The following is a 26,446-nucleotide window of genomic DNA, read 5'->3' as shown; positions in this document are numbered from 1 at the left end:
GGGGGGGGGGGGGTGGAATCTCAACTATCCTATTCAGGCAGTTTAAACAATCATTGATTAATTAAAAATATGACTTATTAAGTATAGTCATCAGTGAACAAAACAAAGACTTGCTACAAGATGATCATTTCATTTATTTCATTTAGGCTATAGTTTACTATAGGCCTACATTAATGTAAGCTTTGTCTAAGAAAACACATTTTCTGAATTGACACAGTCTGTGCCTGATGCAAATTGAGCAAAAAACATAGCCTACCTGTGTACCACTGGTGGATACACTAGCCTATTTTTTAAATCAGGAGACCAAAAATCGATCGAGTGTTGAATAAAGGTGGTAATTTATTTTGGGGAGCTTTTCTGACCAGCTTTGATATATCCATTCAAAGACAGTAATAAGAACGACATGTGGACAAAACCCAAACTAATGAAGTGTTATATTGTTGGGAAGGCCAATCAGATTCTATGGTCCTATTTAGATCCTAGGGCTTAAACAGTTAATCTATTGATCAGTTTTGACCATCGTTTTTTTTAAATAATTTATCAAGCTAAAATTACAAACATTTGCTGGATTTCATCTTATTGAGTGTGATTTGCTGCTTTCCTGTCTACATTAAATGGAATAACTCTGGTTTCAGCCTGTTATCAGACAAGGAAGCAGGTGGAAGGCGTGTCATTTTTGGGGTTTGGAAATTTGTGATGCACATATTCACTACGTTCTGACATTTTATAGATTTAACGAATATTCGATTAGGACCTTAAGAAATTGTCAAAAGAACGATATTTAGCTGTAGCAATATTTAACTTTTGTTTACATATGAAATGTCTACAACAGTTAAACATTTATCCAACATTGGCACGTTAAAATATGATGGGGTCTACTTTCGTGCTAATATAATGTAGACTATTACATTGACTACCTTGCAGAGAGCACCACGTGACGCCGCAGACAAATCTTGCTCACGGGCTGCAGTTTGTTCATCTTGAAGAAATCGCGTTGTGTATACTGTAACTGTCGAGCACGCGCTGCAGCGGCACACCAAGCCCAGACCGTAAAGCTCGCACCCTAAACCACCAGGAGCGAGTCACACGCGCGTGCACGTTCATGGATCGACGAGGACGCAGCAGCTAAAGCTAAACGGGCAGCAGGCTACCAGGCCCAGATTATTCACCACCGTCGTTCATTTTGTTCATGCGGACCTCCGACCGGCAGGATTAGAAACGTGCGAGATCATATGAGTGTTAAGGGGGGAAGAATTGCTCAAGATGGTTCGGGAAACCCGGCACCTTTGGGTGGGAAATTTACCCGAACATGTTCGAGAGGAGAAAATTGTGGAGCATTTTAAACGGTAGGTTACGCAAGAGGTATCCTCTGTTGGCCAAGCAACGCGCGCTAGATTCAGCAATTAGCTAGCTAGCTAGCTGCGATGGGCAGCCTGCGATTAATGCTAATACAGCTAACATTAGCATTTATTTTAAGTTTTAGAAGCAAGGGTATTTCTTATTTGCTGCCTGTGCTGTATTGCAGCACATCGATATATGTTTAACCAAAAATGCCGGGAATTGAACCACTTCACATTAGTGTAAATATTTACGGTTTATAGTATTTGGCTAACTTTTGCTAAAGCCAGGAGGAAAGTAGCTAGCAAACGTAAGGTTTGCTAGCCACCGAGCTACCACCCTACCAACCAACCAACCAACCAACCATTTTGTGGGAAGTCGAGACGTTTTCATGATCAGTAACGTTACAAGCCAAACGGCAGCTAACGTTAGCTGGACAGCAGGTCAAATAACATAAGACAACTTGAGTTATTTTAGCCACTTGAAACGTGACTCATGACGTTTTTTGTGTGGTCAAGTGTGTTGTTAGAAAAATATTGAAATGTAGATAACGTTAATCCAAAATCTACGAGCGATCATTGAGCTCACCGCTCGATGATAATCACATATTAGCAAGTTGTTGAGCTTCTTTACGTCGGTAACCGTCAATATACTTAGTATTTGATTTAATAGAGACCTGACAGGACAGTATAAACTTGAAGGCTTCCACTTGTTCGTAAGAGTATTTTAGCTCTGTTATGTTTTATGTATTGTTGGTTACGTTATGTAAAGTTCAATTGGGTAACTCCTCAGCAAACGCATCTGCAACACAACAAGCAGTGCATTCAGTCAGTGGTCTGACATTTGACATGCGTTAGGTCCCAGAAGGATGTTTAAGTACCGTACTTTGAAGTTTGTTTAGAAACCTCAACACTCCCAACAATACTTGTTACACCAAGCGTAGTCATCCAGCATAACAATTTCAGAAACCGTTAAAGATGCTTTCTGAAGTTCAGACAGTTGGTTCCTGTTTGGTGGCCTAAAAGGAAACGTTGGTGTTAACTTGCTTTTGTTCAAAATTAGAGGTAACTCATTATTACTGTTAGCTGTTATTATCAGTGTCTTTGACTCTGACATACAGAGAGACAGCTGCACATTCCCTAATCTTAGCTGGTGTATGTGTAATTTTCTCTTTTGTTTTTATTGTAATTTCCTCAGGTATGGGCGTGTGGAAAGTGTTAAAGTTCTGCGGAAGCGAGGGTCAGAGGGTGGTGTTGCAGCTTTTGTGGATTTTGTGGATATCAAAAGTGCGCAGAAGGCTCACAATGCTGTCAACAAGATGGGGGACAGAGACCTTCGGACTGACTACAATGAACCTGGTTCAGTCCCTAGTGCTGTTCGGGGCCTTGAAGACAGCTCCCCCTCGAGCAGTCGAGACGTTACAGGATTCTCTAGGGGAACAGTTGGTCCAGTGTTTGGCCCACCTGTGTCCCTTCACGCCAGAGAGGGGCGTTATGAACGGAGAATAGATGGGTAAGTGGACACGGCCTCCCCTTAAAATCCAGGGGAATCTAGGTATTGGATAGGTGTAAAACCTAAACACATAGTGGGGTTATTCGTGAGGGATATAGGCCTCAAGGGGGTTGCACAAAGGTAATTAGGGATCGTTCCACTTTTCTTCATAATTGACTCGCCTTTCCCACGGGATCTAAGTAAATTATCTACACATTATCATTTGGTAAGGTAACTATAATTCAAGGTTTGACATCTGGTTTGGAAATTACATCCGTGAGGAATATCCTGGTGAGTTTTGGATTTATTACATTTTGTGGGAAACTACCTTGGGGAGCTTTTGGATACTTTTAAAACATTTTCCTCCCAAATATGGAATCTAACCTCGATTTTTACTTGGAATTGCTTGAAACTGGAAGTAAATCCCTATTATTAAGGATGTACTTTGAAGAATCTATTCAGGTAATATATCATTATGTCAAGGATCTCCCATCTCGTGTTGTCAACTTTTTTTCCCCCTCTTGGCCACAGCCGACGGATGGACTACTTTTACAATTTTTTGCATCTGTGGATACGGCCTGTTCTGGATGTAAGTGGATGGAAGAACAATTTTTACACATCACAAGAAAGACCGATTAAGTGCATATATCCCATGGTATCTCAATAATTTTAGGGTGAGATTAACTTTATATTACAACATTTTTTGTCCCAAATATGGAAGCTATTCAAAGAAGATTTGGCAAGAATGCGGATGATCCAGACAAAATGTTTGTGGAGCTATTCTTGTTTTGGCTTGATGGCCATGAAGACTCATGAAGACTGCATAGTTGGGATGTACCCTACTGGATGTACACAGCCCATGTTGGATGTACTGATGTTGACCGTAGTATGGATAGGTGTAGCTGGTGTTCATTTGGATTACTCGAGTGTGGATGTAGCTGTGTAAAGCCTAAGCTCAGTGAGGAGAAAAGCACTCTGAGTATGAATATGTATGAGAGCTGAATACAGCTTTTTCCATAGTAACTTGAAAAGTTACTACAAAAGATGAAGCCTTCAATACGTACACCCATGAGAGCCTTGGATTTTGGAATTAAGACATGCCTGTGAGACCATGAGGAGTTTATGGGCTGTGATTCTAGTGCCTGTGAGTCTACAAGCTTGTGTGATCCTAAACTACTTGATATTGTCATTGGAATACCTTTTTCATCCCTTTTCTCCCATTTAACGTAATTTTTGGAACATACTACAAGATAAGATGTTGGATGTATTTTCCATTTGGGCGACAACTTCCTGTATTCAACCTGGAATTCCCTGAATTACTCCGAAGTTCATCAACTTGAAAAAAAAGAATCATTTATTTATTCAGGTCTTATGTTCCTAACGTGTTTTTTTTCCTACCTGTCCAGAAATCCATAAAGAGGTCAATTTCTGTGATTGTTTTGTTTTTTCCCTTTTTCCATCCAGTGAAGAGAATTTAGTAGCCTAACTGGATTATACATCAACAATCTACTGGCCCGGTGCTCCACAGTATTTGAAGATAACGTGCAGTGTGATTCAAGAGAACCGTTTTTGCCTAATTAGATCAATTGATTTTTTTCCCCCCCTTGGTTTTTCATTCGGGCTCTCACATTCTGATCCACCTAGATTTTATATGGATTAGTTTCGGTAACTTCTTTTCCAAAAGGTTGGTATTGCTCTGCCCTCTGCATATTTTCTTTCTCTAACATTCCTTAGTGCTTTGTCTAATATTAGGTTTTGCACTGCTTTTAGGGAAACAATTAATTAGAAGCAAGAGAGGAACAAACTTATTTTACAAAATGTGTATTTACAATACATATAGGTATTATGTTTTTTTTTTATACAAGTGCCTCCTTTTTCCAGCATCACACAAATACTTAGTAATGTTTTCCCATTAAATACATTTGATCTGAACTGATCTGAAATATTTTAAAGAAATGTTTGATTTTTAATCTTTTTTTTTTCTTAACAGCAATAGTTTATGAACAGTCAGCCTCTGAAATCAGCTCCCCTGGACACCCAGTGGAGCCAAAAGTGCTTAATGTTTTTGTTTTTGCAAAGAAAAGTAATTGAAAAAGACAGCATGTCAACATTGCTAAATTATGTGTTTGTACTAGTAGTTTGAAAAAGGAAGCAAAGAAGGTTGTAGTGAATGTCTGGGGTGGCTTTGTTTCATGTGACTGTTTATGAATTTACCAGTATAGAAAATTGTGCCTGTTGGTAGTCTTGTTCCTTTTCAGATTGTAATTTTAGGCTGCTGAAGTTCATCAATTGAAGCAGCGCCACACAAGTCAAGTCAATGTTATTTATTTAGACCAAAACCACAAATTTGCCTCAAGTGTCTTTACAATCTGTACAGCATACAACACCCTCTATCTGTAGACCCTTGTACATATTAGTGTTTACAGACAGTGCAAGCATTTGATACGCTGACCCCATTATGTCATGTCTTGAAGAGTTAGATTATTCGGCCTATTTGTCTAGTTGTGAAGAATTTGGTATTGTTTTTCTAATCATACTCCTCTAGTGACACACAACGTGTAATCTTCCAAGTATGACATTAGAATGAAAATAACATGCAACTTTTGGTGTAAAACTTGTTGCTGAAAAGTTAAAGCAGTTTAACTTACGTTAAAGTGAGCACTCCTTTCTTTTTAGTTGACCAACTAAAGCCCCATAGAAGAGACCAGTGTATTGTTTCGATGCCAACAAATCACAAATTGACACAGTCATGAATTTTGCCAAGGCAAGAAGGACTGGATCTCTACATTAAAATACAGGCACTGCTCTTTCTTAGAGTATTAAGCTACACAACTTATCTGGCCTGCTCTCAGTTGTATCCCTGCTGTATCAACCATTTTGAGTTTCACTTCAAGGCACTGAAATGCCAAATAATTTAACCGAATTTTTTTTCCCTTTTTATTGTTTCGAATCATAGTAACTCTTTTCCCCTTTCTACCCTGTTCTTGTTTCACAGTAGCTCAGACAGCCGTGAACGTGCATATGATCACAGCCCATATGGACACCATGAGCGCAGTGGCACTTTTGACAGACAGCGTCACTACAACGCTGATTATTACCGAGATCGTTCCATGTTTGCTGCTGCTGGCCCAGGGAGCAGTGCTATCGGGGGAAGCTTTGAGCCATCAGACCCACATTTTGACTCTAGAATTCGAGACCCCTTTACTCTTACTAATTCTACACGACGTGACCTATACAGAGATGACAGAGGACGGCGGGTTGATAGAACTTACCATCACCGTCGAAGCCGATCATCTCATTCCTCACAGTCAAGGCACCCTTCCCCACAACGGACCACCGGACAAACCCCCAAAACGCCACATTCCCCCAAAAGAGCTCCTTTGTCCCCTGGGAGAGGTCCACGATCTCGATCCCGCAGCAGATCTTCAAGCTCTGATTCTGTCAGCAGCACCAGCAGCACGGGCAGCGGAAGGTGTGAATTTTGTTTTTATATTAACGTTTCATGGGTTTGTTGACTGGATCCTCTCCGGTTTTCTTATTTTTTTTTCTATTTTATTTTTTGTGACAACAGCGATTCAAATAGCAGCTCAAGTGATGGATCTCGGGCACGCTCTGTTCAGTCGTCAGCTACACACGCCCCTACGTCTTCTATGGGGCTTGACTCCGATGAGCCACGCAGAAGCTTTGGAATAAAAGTGCAAAACCTACCAGTGCGCTCCACAGGTAAGTTTCTGCATGTTAGCCTCTCAAATGAAAGGGCAACATAACACCATCTTATGATACAATTCCATCTTATGATAGAATTTGTATACAGCTTTTGGCAGGGCTGGGATAGAAAGTGGTCATTGGTGCACACAGCATGATAAAACAAATCCAAATTAAGTAGCACAAGTTAATTGTATGACCATGTTCAGAAACTTTGTTTGGGGCTCTTGCAAACCCACATTTCTTTCTGTACACAAATCTTATTTTAATTAATTTAACTTTGTGTTAAGGACTGTAATGGTTGCCAGACAGCATTGTTTAAAATTGAGGCTTGAGATTCAAGACCTGTGACTTAGTTTGCCAGTTTACTGAATGCTGTAGATTAGTCTGGCAACGCAAGACTATTAATAACAAAAGAAGACAACGTTAGACCAGGAATGTCTGTAGTAATATCCTACAGATTGGTTATTAAGGGACGTTTTATGAAACAAAAAATAACGTAATTGTAAACCGGCGGCTGTCTTTTCTGAACAACAGCGCTGCAGATAGCTCCAGACAGCCAGAGTTCATAAAAGCAGGTAGCGCAGAAACAAAAACAGACACATCACCAGCAGTATGATAACGTCACTTTTTTTTTCTCTTTTTCTGTGACATGAGAAATACTTTGAATGAGTACGTATTTCCGCTCAAAGTTGACTAGGTGGTTGTTAATGTTACCCGGGACACATTATCGTTCTCACTGCTACAAAAAACACGTGCATTCGGCGGAATTTCCTGCGGCACCGGAGCAATCCCAGAAGCAGAATGTCAAGGAAATAGACTATTAGAATGTAGACATGTGTGGCCTAGACCCCCTCCGATGCTGTTTCAGTGGTCCGATCTCAATGCGTCTTGAGGGTTGTTCACTTGTGTTATCCGATCACTCAGATTTATTATCAGGTGAAAAAAGCGGTAGTAGTTAAGCTTGCAAGTAGCATTCCCCCAAAGTATATCAATCCCCCTATGTGAAGCTGTTAAAGGCGGTATTGACCCTCATTTTGAAAAAATGAATTTTAGGCTCTTGTGTTCAAAGTTATCTATTTAAACTTATTTACATGCCAAGAAAATGAATATCATTACCAACTGAAGTGTACACACAGAAGCATGTTTCCCTCCTCATCCAACCTTTTAAATCCTATTTCAAGTTTGGTATTGGGTATTCTTTAAAATATGCAATAAAAAATGGCGGTTATTATTATTTTTTTTAAGTTATTTTTTCGGGGTTTTATTCCCTTTATTTAGACAGGACAGTAATGCAAGTGTGAAAGGGGGAGAGAGAGAGAGAGAGAGAGGGGGGGAGCGACATGCAGCAAAGGGGCCACAGGCCGGATTCGAACCCGGGCCGGCTGCGTCGAGGAGCAAGCCTCTGTACATGGGCATCCGCACAGACCACTGCGCTATCTGGATGCCCAATGGCGGTCATTTTTAACTTAAAAAAAATCCATTCATCATTCATCAATCGTCATTCACATATTTGTCTTAAGCTGTATTTGGTCTTTGTTGCTTAGTAATAGTCACACAAAATGTTACTTATTTGGTGCTTGGTAGCCATGCAGTAAAAGTGTACAGGTCACTCTGCTTCTAATATTTCCACAGATGTGCCTTTTCAGTTTACTCGTGTAATTACTCCCAAACCACAAGCTTATATTCTGTAACTTTTAAAATCTTTGAGCCTATACGTTTGTGCTATATGTATACTTGTTAAAATCAAGGCAGTTAGTATGACCTACAGAGTTCAACAGTTGGTCAGTAGCCCTGTCACTAGAAAAGCCAGGTTGAAGTAGGAAACTTAAAACATCCTAATCAGGCTTTTTTCACTGCTTTAAAAAACAACTAAAATAGTAGATTCAAACCATGACACTTGAGCCCCCAAAACAAAGACCTTTTAACTTTTCAGCCAATCATATCTGCTTGACATATCAGTGTCACTGTAACAAATATTTATGGTCTTTCCATGGTCTATCTATGGTAATTCCATGGTTTATATGCAAATAAATTCATATGAAAAGATCCCTTATATAGCGTGTAGACTTGGTCATTCTGATTTTTAATTCTTTTGAAAATTGGTTGTTTTCACCACTCTTTGACAATTCGCATTGCATAGTAATCCTTTTTTTCTTTTTTTCTCCAGACACAAGTTTAAAAGACGGACTTTTCCATGAATTCAAGAAACATGGGAAAGTGACCTCAGTGCAGATCCATGGAGCATCAGAAGACCGCTACGGTTTGGTGTTTTTTAGACAGCAAGAGGATCAAGAAAAAGCCCTCACCGTCTCCAAAGGAAAGCTGTTCTTTGGCATGCTTATTGAAGTCACAGCCTGGAATGGTCCTGGTAAGTGACGACAAATGTACGAGACATCATTTTGATGAATACCTAGTGCCTACAAATTGAATCAACAGACATTTCATAAAACCATATATTTTTGTGGTGGATAATACATGCTTGACAATTGCAGCATGACAGTAATATTAATGATAAACCTCTACCTTCCCTCAGAAACAGAGAGTGAAAATGAGTTCAGGCCCTTGGATGGCCGGATAGATGAGTTTCACCCAAAGGCCACAAGGACACTGTTTATAGGCAACCTTGAGAAGACCACCAGTTATCAACAACTCCTTGACATTTTTCAACGCTTTGGAGAAATTGTGGTATGCTACCCTTTGACTGTGTACTGTAAATAGTAGGGCTGCCCAGTTTGTAAAAAAGTAATATTGCGATTTACAATACTGCGATTGCTATATTATGGTGTCATGAGTCTACTTGGATAATTATTATAAGGAAAATGCACAAAATACAAAAGATTTGAAACTTAAAAAGTTAAACAAGCATAATAAGTAATAAACACAAATGTGCAATACTCAAAAATTAAAACTTTACAAAATTAAATAAAATCTTTTCAAAATAGACATTTTGCTTTGCTCAACAGTACAAATGAAATAAATGGAACAAACACCAAATTATTAAAATAATACATTTTCTATGCCCTTTAAAACAATGACATCTTAAGATGGGTGTAATATAGTAACTAGTGATTAAGTCTTCTTAAAGTCTATATGCTCTAAAAGCCTCAACACTTCTGATACTCGCGTGACCATACACAAAACATGCTGCCTAAACAGACTAGTCATATCTTTTGTGGAAGTTACCATGGTAGCGCAAGTGAGAGCAAAAATTGCAGGTGCGTTAGATTGGTCAAGCAAGCAAAGAGGGTGCGGTGTCTGACTTAGCGTAGAGCAGGGGTCTCAAACTCAACTTACCTGGGGACCGCTGGAGGTAGAGTCTGGGTAAGGCTGGGCCGCATCAAGTGCTCCACAAAAAAAGTGTTTGAAGTATTCCAAAAAAAGGACCACAACTGATCCAATCATCTTTATTAAGTTCTTCAACATGAATGTTTCTTCTGAACGTGAACTGTTCCTCGGAATTTTCACATTCCTTTCTGAACGTGAACGGTTCTTCAGAACATAGGCTTCTCTTGCCTACTCCTTGCTGCCAGAGACCTGACAGCGCTTCCTCTCACACAGCTGAGACACATTTGGCTTGAGGGAAGAAACAGTTGAAACTCTCAGTATGGCTTGAAGATGTCCATCAGTTAGTCTGGACCTGTACTTTGACTTCTTGAAGTTCATGGTGGAGAAGAGCTTTTCACATAGATATGTGCTCCCAAAAAGGCACATGGTCCGCTTGAACATCCTGGAAAGCTCAGGGGAGGTGGGTGGCAATTTTCTCAAATTGTCAAAGCTTGTCTCTATTTCCACTCACCTCCCTGAACCTAGCTTTGAGTTCAAAATTGCACTGCAGGTCAATGAGCGCCATTTGAAGTACAGGAGGAGCATCTTGCACATCAAAGGAAATGTGGTCAGCAAAAAATTGAAAAGTGTCCCTGTGTGTCTTGAAGTAAGCAAACTTGCAATCAAATTCCTTCTGTAGCTTCATAATTGCATCAGCATACTTCTCACCACTGAATGGTGTGCCCACATCCATGAGTGGCTTGCATGCTGGGAAATGACTGAGTTTTGTCTGAGAGAGCTGGGCTTTCCATAACACAAATTTTGTGGAGAATGCCCTCACATTGTCAGAGGCAGTACTGACAAGCTGCCCCTGGGCTTGTAATTTCTTATTCAGTACATTCAACTCCTGTGTGATGTTAACAAGAAAAGCTAAGTCCATGAGCCATTTGGGATCACTTAACACAGCAACAGCCATCCCATCCTTCTCCTTGAAGGCTTTCACTTCTACTCTCAACTCAAAAAACCTCTTTAAGACATTTTCCCTACTGAGCCAACGTACGTCGATGAAGTAGAGCACATCCTCATATTCTGACTCTATTTCCTCCAAAAAGGCGCTGAACTGCCAGGGCTTTAAGCCCCTAGATCTGATATGATGCATTTCAAAACGACAGACATCACATTGTCAAACCTCAGGCAGTCCACTAGTCAATTTTTCCTTCCCGTCATTGATGGTTCTTTGTTGGTTTTTATTCCAGCAAATCTCCTCCATGGCATCCTCAATTGCACCACACAACTGGCGGACTATCTCCTGAGCAGTGGTCTGACAATGCATTGGAATCACAGTGATCAACTCCTCAATCCCTTCAAAACTGTCGTCAACACCACGTACATATACTGCGAGCTGCGCAATGTCAGTGTTGTCCGTGCTCTCAAGAGCGACTGAGTATGCATAAAAACGTTTGACTTTCTCACACAGTTGATCATATGTTTTCTGACAGGTCAGAAATGCACTCCGCCACTGTGTTAGCTGAAAGGCCGATATTGCTAAAATGAACCTTATTTTCTGGACAGACTTTATTTGCAGCTAATAACATGCACTTTTTGATGAACTCTCCTTCCTTGAACCGCTTCCCCGCCTTAGCAATCATCTCACTCACCATGAAGCTAGCTTTGACTACTGCTTCCTTCTTTGTTTGCTCTCTTGAATAAATATTGTTGCCTCAATAGACATTTAAGATTGGTGCCCGGTTCTTTCTCTCATCTCCCTGGTATTTTGTATACTGCTTAGTATGTCTAGTTGATTAATGACGTCTGACGTTATATTCCTTGTACACCACAACTTTCTCTGTTCATATGAGACATGTAGGGGTGCCCCTGTGCTCAACATAAAAATATTCCTTCTCCCACTTTCCCTGTAATTGCCTGTGCTCGTCGCCAACCTTTCTCTTCACGGCACTTTTTGAGAGAGACGTGACTGGAACTGGGTGATTGAATATATTTTCTGTCACTGTGGAACACGTTTCAACCAAGTGGCCGCCAAGTGGCTGTGCGAGAGATAAACGAGAGGAAAAAACTAGCAAAGGCGATTTTAAAGTGTGTCAACGGTGAACAATATGACATTGAGCTTCTTAAGACACCGTGGCTTAATCTGTTAATACTGTTGGTAAAGTAAAGGGTGTTACAATGTGGAGACTGTAGTGCACACAAAGACTAGAGTGTCGCGCACAACTTTGTTTACTCAATTTGCAAATTTTTTGTGGTTACATAATTGCACAGTGACATCGCAATTAGACACTTTATTGATCCCTAACGGGAAATTCAAAAGCATGCAACCATCTGATTAATCATGCAACCCTGGTGAATGTGGTCATTTTACATTTGATTAGGGTCTCTAATGATTCTCTTTTCCTTTTCAAGGACATTGACATCAAGAAAGTAAATGGAGTTCCCCAGTATGCCTTTGTGCAGTATTCTGATATTGCCAGTGTCTGCAAGGCCATTAAAAAGATGGATGGAGAGTATCTGGGGAGCAACAGACTAAAGGTAGTGCTTTTACAGTAAACAATAGTAACATTTCTGGTTTATGTAGGTTTTCAATCTTTCAAATGTATTCCATATGTATAATATGCTTTTTGTTCTTTCTACTTGAAGCTTGGCTTTGGGAAGAGTATGCCCACAACGTGTGTTTGGCTAGATGGTTTGGCCAGCAGTGTTACAGAGCAATACCTCACCCGTCATTTCTGTCGCTATGGACATGTAGTTAAGGTATGGTGTGACATTTTCTCTTGCTAAAGATTTGCTGATTTTGATTATGAAGCTCTGTATTTTTAAACCCTTTAAATGTATGTTTTTGTAATTTTTTTTAGGTTGTGTTTGATAGATTGAAAGGGATGGCCCTTATCTTGTATAACAACACAGATTTTGCTCAGGCTGCCGTAAGGGAGACCAAAGGTTGGAAGATTGTTGGCAATAAAATAAAGGTAAACTAACAATTATTGGGTTTATCATTTTATAAAGTATTTTTCATGTGTACATGTATTGATGTGTGTTTTAACTAATTTATTTATTTATGAAAGGTGGATTTTGCAAGTCAAGAGAGTCAGATGGCATTCTACCGGTCTATGCAGGCATCTGGTCAAGACATTAGAGACATCTATGAAATCCCTGCTGAACGACGGTAAATAACCAATTATTGCATGCTAGTAATAATATCCACAACAATATTTTTTAAATTTCAGTTATAGAATTGATAAATTGCTATTTTGAATACTTCTAATCTTTAGAATCACAGTTTCATTGTAAAATATTTTTCACTTCTTAATCTGAAAGTGATGTGCAATTTTTTTTAAATAAATTATTTAGGTCAACAAAATTCATTACTTTTCTCTTCCTTTTCTCTCCATTCACTTTACAGAGAGGAACGCAGACCTCCATACCATGAATTTACAGCGGAAAGGGCTTACTATGAGAATATAAGAACCCCTGGCATCTATCCAGAGGAAGCTCGAAGAGACTATGCTGCTCGCAACAGAGAGCGTTTTCCTGAATTGGAACACTTTCAGGGGGATCACTTTGACCCACGTTATCATGAAGACCCAAGAGACTACAGGGACTACAGAGACCCCTTTGAGCAAGATATCCGAAAATACACATATATTCAAAGGGAGCGAGAAAGAGAGCGAGAACGCTTTGAAGCTGACCGCAGCAGGTGGAGCCCTTCCCATCCAAGGCGACCTGTTACTCCAACAGTATCGCCTTCACCATCTGAGCGTGCTCCCAGAGACTCAGAACGCCGGGTTTACAGCCAGTCCTCTGAGCGAAGTGGTAGTGTGAGCTCAATGTCACCACCACACTTTGACAAATCTGAAAAAACCCTGCTGGAACATGCCTCGAAGAGTGACAAGAGTGACAAGAGCAGCCAACCAGATCGCGTAGCAGGTGCTGAGAAAACCAAACGTGCCAAACGAAAAGAGAAAGGTGACAAACCTGAGAAGCTTAAATCAAGGAAAGCAAAAGGACAATCCCCATCCAACCCACCACCTGAAACAGAGCTTGAGGCTGGTTTTGATGGAGTGTCTGGAAGAGGAAGGGGATCAGATCAGGATGCTCAAGAGAGGCAAAAATGTAAGGGGGATGGTGAGTCTCTTACTGAAAATCAGTTATCAACTGCTCATCATGACTCTGTAAAAAGTGAACGATCTGAACTGAGTAAAGGTGAGAGTTCAGACTTAGATGGAAAAAATCGACTCAAGAAACATCTAAAGCCTGATGTTGGAAATGATGGGAAAGATACATCATTGGATTCAGATCGCCTTGCTGCGAGAAAAAGACGCTTTGCTGATTCCGGTGGCAGGACAATTCGTCAGAAAAGAAGCAGGCATGAAGAGGAGGATGCTATTCCATCCTCTGACTTAAGTGCTAGTGCCACATATTTGAAAGAGTTGGACACTGACAAAAACAAAGATTCACAACGGAGAGATTCAAGACTCAAAACTGATAAAAGTGGCTTTCAGAAGGAAGGTCAAGAGGACCCTAGAGGACAAAGAGAGAAGGCGGAGGGATCTTTGGACCCACTGGAGTCAAAACAACATCCAGTGCCCACTTCATCCAGAAGGTTTTCACATGAGGGAATTACAGACCAAAGCAGTGTAAGAGAACAAGAACACCATGCTGCTTTCAAATTTGGTACTCAAAATGCTGACCAGGACAAAAGTGTTAAGAACAAGGAAGACCATGTTGACATTGACCTCTCTCAGAGTTACCGCAAGCAAATGGAGCAAAATAGACGGTTGCACCAGCAGCAGCAGCAGCGCGAGTCTGACAAATCTGACAATCCAGGAAGTCCTCAAGGAAGTGAAATGGAGGACTTGGAACATCGTAGTCTTGTGCATGAAGTTGGTAAACCACCTGAGGATGTCACAGATAATTTCCCATCTCACAAACTAAAGAAACTAGACCAATTTGAAACTGACTCAGGAATTAAGAGAGAGCGTGTCTACAGGAGCTTTAGACAAAAAAGTGAAGATCCTGACTGGAACAACATCCCCTCTCCAGGACATCAGCACCTCTCTCACAATGCCGATGAGGAACTTGTGGACCTTTCTCAGAAAGAGTTAAGTAGAAATGAGGAAAGAATTCACCCAGATCTTGAGCTATTAGTCAAAAGGACAAATAACACACAGGTAAATAAGCCAAACACTCCTTTACTTAGTGTGGAAGAAGAGCAACAAAAGAGATGGGAGAGCAGAGTCAAACAAGACTTGTTACCTGACCTGAATTTTTCTAGAAGTCTAAGTAAAAACATTCACAATCGCAAGCGTTTGGAATATGGTATTTGGCATGACTTAGAGCCTGGGGAAGTACGATCTGACTCTGAGGAGGACAGAGAGACCAAACCCCACTCTCCTATGCCCTCAACATCTATGCCTTTTTCAGAGCGGCCGAGGGTTGACAGGTTTTCAGACCCCAAACTAGCACATCTTGAAAGGAACAAATTCTACTCCTTTGCACTTGATCAAACCATTACTCCTGATACAAAGGCTCTGCTTGAACGTGCAAAATCTCTTTCATCTTCAAGAGAAGATAACTGGTCATTTTTGGATTATGATTCTCACTTTGCAAGTTTACGCAACAGAAAGGATACTGAGAAGGTAGAATCAGCACCACGACCTACACCCTCCTGGTACATGAAAAAGAAAAAGATTCGAATTGGATCTGTAGACAAACTTGACGACCGGAAGGAGGAGCCTAAACCAGAGGAACAGGAACGAAGGGAACTTTTTGCCTCCCGCTTCCTTCACAGCCCCGTCTTTGAGCTGGACTCTAGGCGACTTCAACACTTGGAGCGTAAGCATGAAGAACCTGAGCATACACAAAATCAACAACCAGGTCAGCAAGGTACAGTAGATGGGGAACTAGAGTCTGGGCCAGTTGTCCTTTTTCATAGTCGTTTTTTGGAACTCACACGACTGCAACAACAGAAGAATAAAGTTCGTCAGCTGCAAGAGGCAAAAGAAGACACAATGCTCACAGATGAGAATAAATTGGAAAAAGCACCTGTTCAAGAGCAACAAGCTTTCCAGTCACCTAAAACAGAATCTATCATGGAGCCAGAAATAAAACCCATCAGTCCTGCTGAAGAGCTGATTTCTGAACCCCGACTCACACCTACTCCTGTCACAGAATCTGTAGCCAAAGAATTTCCCCATCCGGAAGAGAAATCTCTTGCAGTAAATCCAGCCACTGAGCCTAATCCACCTGTGTCGGTCATAAAGGAAGAGGTAAAAGAAAATGAACCTGTTGTATCCATTCACCACCTGTTAACTGAGGCGTCATCTGTTTCCGAACCTGCACCAATAGCAGCACCCGAACCCGGTTGTTCAGTGGATAGATGTAAAGCTTCTCCACTTGTAGGGAACTTGGATATTATTACTGAGGATGTAAAACCTCTCTTTACAGAAAAAACATGCCATCGTGATTGTCACGTTGAGTCTGTTAGCATTTCAGAAACAGCGCTTGATCCTGAGACAACACAACTAGAAGTGCCTGAAACCACTAGTCCCGTACCACCTAGTCTTCTAGAGGAAGAGAAAAAGACCCATACTGTTTGGAAAGAAGTAGCAGAATCTGAAGGAGAGAAGAAACTTCAAGTTAGTAAAATACAGATTCCCCTTGATAATGACACAAGTGACGAGCCAGTCTCACCCCAGAAAGAGCATAAACCAAAAGAAATGAAAAATAAAAAGTGCAAGCATTCCCCTGCTCAGGTTGCCCCAGTTCCCCTCATTTCTACCTCTGGTTCTGAGAAACCAGCAACCCGTAAGAGTGAGCGCATTGACAAAGAGAAGTTAAAACGTGGATCATCTCCAAGAGCTGAATCAAAGTCCTCAGGCAAATCTCCTATTCATGGATCAGAACCTGATATGTCAGAGCCGGGCATATCAGCCGGAAGAGCAAGACGAAGAAATGTTAAATCTGTGTATGCAACTCCAGTTGAAGATGATGTGCCAGTCCGTTCCGGAAAGGAAATTACAGAGTCACCGCGCTCTGCACGAAAGCGAGGTACAGAAAAAGATACAAGTCAAACACAAAATATCGAACAGGATGCACCTGCTCCAACACCTGCAACTAAACGGGGCCGTCCTCCCAAGAATCGCAGACAAGGCGACGAGAGTTCAACAATTAAAGTAGAAAAATCAAAAATAGACAAAGACACAGATTCAAATGAATCAGAAGTCGGGGAAAGAATTCCAAGAATGTCAAAAGGGAAGACATCCCCTCATAACACAAAGGGTTCATTGAATCTGATGTCCACAGTCCTAGGATCTGGCTCAACAAGGAAGGTAGAAAAACTTGAGATGGGTGAGGATGATGATCAAGAAATGGATTCCACTGATGAAGATTCTTCTGCTTTGCAAGATTCATCAAGTTCATGTAAAGAAGATCCATCAATAAAAATTGACCAAAAAGAGGATAAAGAAGGAAGAGAATTGTCCAGAGATAAAGATATTTTCCATGAAAAGGCAATTGAAGCTAAATCCAATGGGAAAGAGACAGATTCTCCAGTGTTAGAAGAGAAACCCAACTTAGAAAAAGACAGGGCTATTAGAGGAAAAAACAAGTTGACAAGGACTCCTAAGTCCCCCGTTCTCAAGAACCTCAAAATCAGACTAAATGTGACAGAGGTGAAAGATCTTCTTCAGTTAGGGGATGATGAAGTTGGGAATCAAGAGGATTCTTCAAAAAAGATCAGGCCTGGTGACAACAGGGATCATGTTTCAAAGTGTACTAATGCCAACAAAGGCTCCAACATTGAAGAAATGGAAAAGGCTTCCATTTTGGAAAAAAAAGATCTCCTGGACTCACCAAAAAGCTTAATTTCACAGGAGCTGGAATTGGAGCAGGCTGTGGAGAACATTGCTAAACTAACAGATCCAGCTTTTCCAACAGAAACACAGATGCCACCTGCCCCACATACAGAAGTAAAAAATGACCCAGAGGAAGAAAAACCTACAAATCCTGCCAGCGAGACAGAACTCATGGCTGCTATTGACTCAATAACTGCTGATGGTAGAACCTTAACCCATGCACCTCCACCAAGTGCAGATGTAGTTTCAGAACCTGAGATGCAAAATGTGATTCCTCCTGCCAAGGGAGATGAACCTGATACAAATACACCTGCTTTACAGGAGGAGTCTGTCTTCCCTACCACACCCAAAAAGGGTACCAAGGGAAGACCTAAAACACCAAAACGTTCTAAAGGCCAAAAGCAAGTGAGAAAAGACTTGAAGGAAGGACCTTCAATAAGTGAGGAATTGACAACTCCTTTAGCAGGTAGCCCACCTTCCAGTGTAAAGACTGTTCCTGCAACAACTCCATCAGCAGCAACTACTGCGGTCATCACTCTGACTACATGGAAGCCAGAACTTGAGCCTTTAGCTGTCATGGCTACAGATGTAAACACAGAGTCGTCTTCTGAAGAAAAGATTCAAAATATTAAATCTATTAACCCCCAGTCTAAGAATCCAATATGCCCAAAGCCTCAACAGGTGCCACCTGAGTGCATCTCCCCTTCCCTATCTCCACTTGCCAACAGGCCAATTATCAGACCCATTCAGACAAGCAGAATTCCTGTTTCTCCACCAGATTGGCGCAACCAGTCTAATACAGAAGTGTCCTCTTCACCGGTCATGCCGTTTGCATTCAAAGAAAACCAGCCTTTACCCTCTGACTCTGACAATGTGGATATTGATCATCGCAACAGTGACTTAAGACAGATTCTTATGAAACACAAAAATATTTCATTGCCAGGCAGTAGTTCTATTCCTAGTAATCTTCCCACCCTGCGAGATCAGAACCCCTCTGAAAGTAAAACTCAATCAGCTGTTGTGCCAAATAAGTCACCACTACCCAGTAGTGGAATGGCAGCTCATCCAGCTCCACCCATTTGTCGACCTCCGGCCTCACAACCATCTCCTGAAATAAAGTCTGTGATCTCTGTTATTGCATCCACTGCAACGTCTGTTATCAGTCGTGTTTGCAACCCTACTGAGCCTGAGGACAAAGTAAACACAAACATTGGAAATCCCTCTGTGGACATGACTCTGCCCAAGCCAACCTATAGGCCTAGCAAAGACGATACTGGATCATACCATGGGCCATCAGTTGGTGATGACGAGGGAGGAAGTTCTGCACGCTTCATTGTTGAGAGCCCCACTCTTGGTATAGGATCTTGCCCAGGCTTGAGAGTTAATACATCTGAAGGAGTGGTAGTATTGAGCCACTCAGGCCAGAAAACAGAGGGACCACAGAGGATTAGTGCAAAAATAAGTCAGATCCCACAAGCAACAGCGGGTGACATGGAATCTCAGCAGTTGGTATCCATGCCCCAGATAAAACAGGAAATGTATGGTCATTCTCACTTAGGACTTCAAAAGGGGCCTTCATTGCAGATAGATCATGGGCATCCTGGTAAGACACAGTCATCGTCATCTTCTATTAAACAAGAAAGCACTGGTTTGGAAAAGATGGAAACCTACCAATCTGGACCCCAAGGAGTAGTGAAGCGTGTCACGCAGGGTAACCAGCAAGTAATGAGTTACCATCAAGAGTACATGCCAATAAAACATCAGAAGAAAATGGACAGTGCTGATCCTCACGTAACGGATGGAACTAAACCACCTTGGACCTCTGCTATAAGTCCTGCAATAAGCCCCCATTTGCCGTCTCCACCTGCCAACCATGTAGGTTTTGTTACAGCAGCTGGTGACAGAGCTCCTTCCCACATTAGTGGAGTAAAACAGGAACCACGATCCCCTCGCAAGTCAGGTCATCCACACTCTCCGTTTACCAAAGTATCCTCGCCCATAGGCTCCTCGTCACCCAAGGGCATACCAGTTATGTTATCAACTGGCCTACCTGCCATGCAGCAGTTTATTACTGGTGTACATCATCCAGAGCAGTCAGTAATCATGCCACCTCACAGTGTTCCCGGAAGCTTGGGACGAATGTCTCCTCACCGTGTTACCCAGTCAATTCCAGTGGGGCATCTTGTCCAAGGAGATGTTCGGGTTAATACTCCACCTCTTTCTGTGATGAGCTATGGAATGCATAGTGAGCCTCTTGCCTCTCCATGGTCTGGTCCTGTGCAGTCCCGGCCTACATCACCCCAGGCTGTTGGCAGGGACAAAGTTCTCAAGGTAAACCCTGGTTCTATAAGGGGCCATGAGGTGGAACAGGAAGAAGCCAGGCGCTTCCACCAGGCTCCTGGAAGACAATCTGCTACACAGTTAAAAGCAGAGACTATGCAGTCGGATCCTCGCGGGCCTTTGCGGACTAGTGTGCAGTTAGAAACATACATGGCACCAAGAGATATGCGTGTGCTGTTGCACCAACAGGGAGAGCGTATGGGCACGGACCCTCATCCTGGACACATTCAAGAGACTCTTCCCCCCTCTTCAGCACCTTCCAGCCTACCCTTATCCTTGTCTCCAAGAGCACATGTTTTGCCTAAAGGTCTGTCTGAGAAGGATATAACGAAGCCAATGGAGGCAAAGAGGCCACACTCTCCCCTTCCTAAAGATGGAATGATGGGGATCAGACAATCTGGGCAAGCAATGGCATCTCCCCAGAGAGTTCAGCTAATGCCGCCAGGACCTAGTGGCTCATTCCCAGAGTACTCAGGGATGTACTCCAGCCCAAGAGGCATCCATTCTCAAATACCAGAGACGTCTCCTGTTGGACTTAACCAGGCAACACTGAACGTCACACCAACCATGGTGAGTTAACTTCACTTAACACTATTTTAGTAGGTGCACTTTGCTAAAAGTAATGGAGTCTAATAAAACAGTCCTGTAGCAAATTCTACCATCATTGACATTATAATGTTCAGTTTTTGTTACAAAATGTTTTAGAAAGCTGTTGATTTGACTTTACACTGTGCACAATTATTAGGCAAGTAAGTATTTTTGACCTTATTGTCATTTTCATGCATATTTTCCAAGCTATAGAAACTTAAATGCTAATTTGATTTAAACATTATCAGGTGATGTGTATTAATTTAATAAGGGAGGGTGTGGCCTAAAGTGACCAACACTCTATATCAAGGTGTGCATAATTATAAGGAAGCTTCTTTACCTCAGACAAAATGGGCAAAAAAAGAGATTTAACAGACTCTGAAAAGTCAAAAATTGTAAAATGCCTTTCAGAGGGATGCAGCACTCTTGAAGAAGCAAATATATTGAGGCATGATCACCGAACAGTCAAACGTTTTGTTGCAAATAGTCAACAGGGTTCGCAAGAAACGTGTGGAGAAAAAAAGATGCATATTATATGCTAGAGACTTGAGAAGAATTAAACGTGAAGTTACCAGGAATACATTAACCTCCAGTGCCTCCATATTCCAGAAAAGCACCCTACCTGGAGTGTCCAGAAGTACAAGGTGTTTAGTGCTCAGAGACGTGGCCCAGGTAAGAAAGGCTAAAACACGACCACTTCTTAAACAGACTCGTAATTTGAAACGTCAAGACTGGGCCAAGAAATATCTGAAGACAGATTCTTCAAAGGTTTTATGGACTGATGAAATGAGAGTGACTCTTGATGGACCAGATGGATGGGCCCGTGGCTGGATCTCTAATGGGCACAGAGCTCCACTTTGGGTCAGACGCCAGCAAGTGGGAGGCGGGGTACTGGTAGGGGCTGCAAGATTAAGGTTGAGCTAGTTGGACCTTTTCGGGTTGAAGATGGACTTAAAATCAACTCCCAAAAGAAGATACTACTTAGAAGATACTTTTCTTCAAGCAATGGTACAGAAAACAGTCAGGACAATGCTCCATCACATGCATCCAAGTATTCAACTGCGTGGCTAGCCAGCAAAGATGAAAGAATAATGAAATGGCCCCCTTCTTCACCTGACCTAAACCCCATTGAGAACTTGTGGGCCCTTCTTAAACGTGAGATTTACAGTGAGGGAAGACAGTACACCTCTTTGAACAGCATTTGGGAGGCTGTGGTTGCTGCTGCACAAAAAGTTGATAATCAACAGATCAAGAAACGGATTCCATGGATGGAAGGCTCATTACAGTTATTGAAAAGAAGGGTGGCTATATTGGTCACTGAAGATTTCTTGAAATGTCAATTGTGTTCATTTGTAAATCTTGAGTTTTGTTCTTACTCTAAAAAATTAAACAAGTAAGATGGGAAAATTTTAGTTTTTCCATTTAGTTGCATAATAATTCTGCACACTAATAGTTGCTTATCAATTTTGCACACAAATATTCTCCTGAGAAAGCCCAAACTCGCTTTTTTTGGTTAAATATTCTGATTTGAGGTTTATTAATATTTCTGATTGACTAATAGCAATGCATTTGTTACAGTACAATATAATTAATCCTCAGGAATAGAACTTGCCTAATAATTTTGCACACAGTGTATATTCATTTTGAAAGCTGTGGTGGAAAGTGGGGCGGACTTTAATAAACTGGCCAACTGAGTGTGAATGTGGGTTGATATCTTTGTTAAAGAAACTGTTCATGACACGTTACACTATTGTCTCAAAACCTTTAGGGTGCAGACCTCCAGACAAAACCAGATGGCAAGATGACGCAGCCTGTCAATATGGTGCAGTTGCTCACGGTAAGAAAACACTCAAAATGGTTTAAATTGTGTTCAGGGTGGTTGGTCTGAACAAGAGTTGGCTTTGTCTGACATACTTTTCTTTGTTTTGACTCACATTTAAACAGAAATACCCTATTGTGTGGCAAGGCCTGCTGGCACTGAAGAATGACACAGCTGCAGTCCAGTTGCATTTTGTCTGCGGAAACAAAGCCTTGGCTCATCGATCACTGCCCCTACAAGATGGAGGCACATTGCTTAGGATTGTCCAGAGAATGAGACTAGAGGCTTCGCAACTGGAGAGTGTAGCCCGAAGAATGACGGTACGTGTCTTTTGTCCTACTCCCGTTGAGTACGTTTTCTGTTTAATTAAATGGATTCTGCTAACATTCAAATTTTCCTCCTACAGGGGGACAGTGACTTCTGTCTTCTCCTTGCTCTGCCATGTGGACGAGATCAAGATGATGTCCTAAACCAAACTCAGGCTCTAAAGGCCGCTTTCATCAACTACTTGCAGACAAAGTTGGCTGCTGGTATCATCAATATACCCAACCCAGGTTCCAATCAGGTAAGACATGATTGTTTGTGTAAAGATTTTTCTGTTTTCATTTTTTTACTTGTATTTATATATTTTTTAAATTTAATGATTTTATGATTTAATAATTAAATTAAAGAATTAATAAATCATCTTGTATCGATGTGTGACCTCTATAGTCTCCTTTTTAAGACGTATGTTTTCCGTGTGGATTTTCATTTATTATTGCACGTGACAAGTATAATCATGCCTAATGAAACACCACTTTGGTATCAAATCTGTTGGTTCTCTGTAACTTCATATGTGTAATTGATGTTTTCTTTGTTTTTCCAGCCTGCCTATGTGCTACAGATTTTCCCACCATGCGATTTTTCAGAGAGCCACTTATCCCAGCTCGCCCCCGACCTTCTTAACAGGATATCTAGCATCTCACCACACCTCATGATTGTCATCACCTCTGTGTAACCTTCCTTGCTGGAAATTGTACCATCAATGGATGTTCTTGCTGGTGAGCCTCAGGAAACCAGAGGACTAGGAGAATTTGTTTTTTCCTGGACACAGTGGGAATGTGTAGGATCTACCCTATCAACGTGTTGTTTTTTCATTTGTTACTCCTGTCTGGTATTTTTGTCCTTCTCAAAAGAACTGAGGGATGGACCAAACCAGTCTTATTTGACCATTTCTCTGCTGTATTTCTATTTATTGGAGTTTTATTTTAATGTCCGGAGATGCTCTGAAGAAAAAAATCAGGATGTTTGATGAACAACAATGAGTGACTATCTGGGTGGCCTTTTTTTCTTTCATGTCTTTTATTGATTGTCATTCATTTCTTCACAAGAATGGATCATGGAAGCTGTTCCACCGCAATGGCTAAAAAGACATTTGAACATGTAATTTTAAATAATTATGTACAGACTTCCTCGCCCAGGCCTTCTTTTAGAGAAGGCCAAATCGTAAAACTTCAGAAACCCTGTAGAGGACCACATTCGTTTAACAGCTCCTTTAATTCCACCAGCTCTGCTTATTTTCCCACAATACTGAAGCAGCCACACTTGTGGCACCTGCCTTTGTATTGAACAAACTACAATATGATTTGGGAGTTTTTGAATACAGGACTTTGTAAATATTTTAAATATTTAAACTTTGACAATGGAACTTGGACAACCTAACAGAGACTTGAACTCTGGGACAAACCAGAATGCAGAGTGGAAATTAAGATGGATATCCTTGATTTTTTTGGGTGTAAATACTTGTAACACAAGAAGGTTGGCAAACTCTCTTGTTGAGTCTGCTGATGGCACTTCATATTTTGTAACTCAAATAAAACAAACTCCAGAAAACTTGAATATTTAAGCTATAATCCTTATTGTATTTGTCATGTGTGTTATTTTGGCAAGAGTGCTCACTTTTAATGAGCTAAACTTTGATGTTTGATTTCACAAACTTTAATACTCAAGACATGCTTGCAGTTACACTTTCATTTCATACTATACAACAAAGGTTTAAACAGAAGGTTAAAGCTTCCATATTATGCTAATTTTCAGGTTAATTTTTCATTTTGAGGTAGTACCAGAATAGGTTTACATGGTTTAATTTTCAAAAAACGCCATATTTTTAGTTTTACTGCACATTGCTGCAGATCATGTTTTCACCCTGTGTTCAGAGGCCTGTAGCCTACTATGAAGCAAAATGTGGCATTACCAAGGTAACTTGAGGTTCAGCTCGGGGTATTCTGTATCACAACGGTGGATCGGTTGTTACTGGGTTCAATCGCCATGGTAACTTATGCTGAACACCTAACCTCGGTAGCAGGTTAAATTGGAGATTAGAGATCAACAGGTGTAAAAGCACCGCCTCCTGACCAATCAGCACTCGATTGATAACTGCGTCACCGTTCTTAGAATAACCGCTGGAGCCAAAGACTGGCTGGAGTTCGGTGAGTTAAAAGAAAAGAAGAAGCTTGGTGTGCGGAGAGAGAGAGTTGTGCTCTCTAAGAAACATTTAGAGACCGACAACCCTGTTAACATTCCCCGATGGGTCTCTTTATGACAGATATAGATTTTCAGCGGAGGGAATTACTTATAGTTGTCAGCTTCTTGAGCCATGTGTTGCCAATGAGCACATGGGTTGCAATTACTGTAGGTTTTAATATTTTTTATTTGCTCTCAGATCACTTCCCACTGCCAGGGTTGCAACTCAAATAAAAGGCTTTAGTTGTTGGAAAGGTTACGTGTAATTATGGTCAGATCTTGTGACTGACAGAAGTGATATTAATAAGCGTTGTGATTTACGCATTACCAGCGTTGGCTTTTTTGCCAGCTTTCCTTCCTGTTCTATGAAGCAGCGACTATTGGATTTTGCCTGTAAAACTGTGTGTGAGTTCTACATATTTACGTAGAATTATAGTTTGCTCTTCTTATGTAAAATACGTGGCTCTGGTAGATGTTTGCGATTGGTCATGCAGTGCAAACACCGCCACCGACCCCAAACTTCCCTTTCCCGAGCCCCATTAACCAGCTCCAACTGGGGGATCCTAAGGCGTTCCCATTCCAGGTTGGAGATACAATCCCTCCACCTAGTCCTGGGTCTTCCCCGAGCCTCCTCCCAGCTGGACGTGCATGGAACACCTCCCTAGGGAGGCATCCTTACCAGATGCCTAAACCACCTCAACTGGCTCCTTTGGACGCGAAGGAGCAGCGGCTCTACTCCGAGCTTGGGCATGTTGATAACACCTAAATCTCCAACTGAGCTGTTGGTGGTCAAGTTGCACTACGGGTAATGTAGGCGTTTCAACAAAGAATTAGAAAGCATGGACTAAAAAGAAGATATCTGTGGTTTTGCTGCATTATCTTAATATATATATACATATATATATATATATATATATATATATAATAATATATATATATATAAATAAATATATATATAAATATATATAAAAAAAATATATATATATAAATATAAATATATATAAATATTATATATATAATATATATATAAATATAATAAATAAATATATATAAATAAATATATATAAATAAATATATATATATATATATAAATAAATAAATAAATATATATATAAATATATATATATAAAATATTATATATAAATACAGCTCTGGAAAAAATTAAGAGACCACTGCATTATTATCAGTTTTTCTGGTTTTACTATTTATAGGCATGTGTTTGATTACAATAAACATGTTTGTTTTATTCTACAAATGTTTTGACAACATTTCTTCTAAATTCCAAATAAAAATGTTGTTATTCAGATTATTTATTTTAAGAAAATGAAAACTCGTCAAAATAACAACAAAGATGCATTGTTTTCAGACCTAAAAAAATGCTAAAAAAAAGAGTTCACATTCATTCTTAAACAACACAATACTAATATTTTAACTTAGGAAGACTTCAGAAATCAATACTTGGTGGAATAACCTTGATTTTTAATTACAGCTTTCATGCGTCTTGGCATGCTCTCCACCAGTCTTTCAC

At 40.8% G+C, this 26,446-nt stretch overlaps 1 protein-coding gene across 4 annotated transcripts; it reads left to right on the top strand.

Annotated features, from left to right (window-relative positions):
* Positions 1–965: 965 nt before the first annotated feature.
* On the top strand, positions 966–24,294 carry si:ch1073-335m2.2 (msx2-interacting protein). Of its 4 annotated transcripts, none has more exons than XM_032513213.1 (15): positions 966–1,346; positions 2,536–2,850; positions 5,828–6,301; positions 6,401–6,552; positions 8,705–8,905; positions 9,071–9,222; positions 12,220–12,345; positions 12,454–12,567; positions 12,669–12,782; positions 12,879–12,979; positions 13,217–20,579; positions 22,366–22,434; positions 22,542–22,736; positions 22,823–22,981; positions 23,282–24,294. In XM_032513213.1, the coding sequence occupies exons 1-15, from the start codon at positions 1,264–1,266 to the stop codon at positions 23,411–23,413; spliced, it is 9,750 nt and encodes a 3,249-aa protein (XP_032369104.1). In that variant the 5' UTR covers positions 966–1,263; the 3' UTR covers positions 23,414–24,294. The 4 variants fall into 4 exon arrangements, with proteins under 4 accessions (XP_032369104.1, XP_032369103.1, XP_032369106.1 ...); XM_032513212.1 differs by having other exon boundaries at positions 5,825–6,301; XM_032513215.1 differs by lacking the exons at positions 966–1,346; positions 2,536–2,850 and adding an exon at positions 2,857–4,513.
* The last annotated feature ends 2,152 nt before the right edge of the window (positions 24,295–26,446 follow it).

This window comes from Etheostoma spectabile, chromosome 4 (genome assembly GCF_008692095.1).
Source record: "Etheostoma spectabile isolate EspeVRDwgs_2016 chromosome 4, UIUC_Espe_1.0, whole genome shotgun sequence".
NCBI lineage: Eukaryota > Metazoa > Chordata > Actinopteri > Perciformes > Percidae > Etheostoma > Etheostoma spectabile.
The sequence above is the reverse complement of the archived record's forward strand: the minus strand, read 5'-3'. Positions and strand labels throughout refer to the sequence as shown.

Excerpts from the sequence above, each read along its gene's own strand:
- si:ch1073-335m2.2 (XM_032513212.1), top strand. The coding sequence starts at position 1,264 with ATGGTTCGGGAAACCCGGCACCTTTGGGTGGGAAATTTACCCGAACAT. Across the intron at positions 12,980-13,216 it reads GAAATCCCTGCTGAACGACG|AGAGGAACGCAGACCTCCAT; the intron begins GTAAATAACCAA and ends TTCACTTTACAG. Across the intron at positions 22,982-23,281 it reads CCAACCCAGGTTCCAATCAG|CCTGCCTATGTGCTACAGAT; the intron begins GTAAGACATGAT and ends TTGTTTTTCCAG.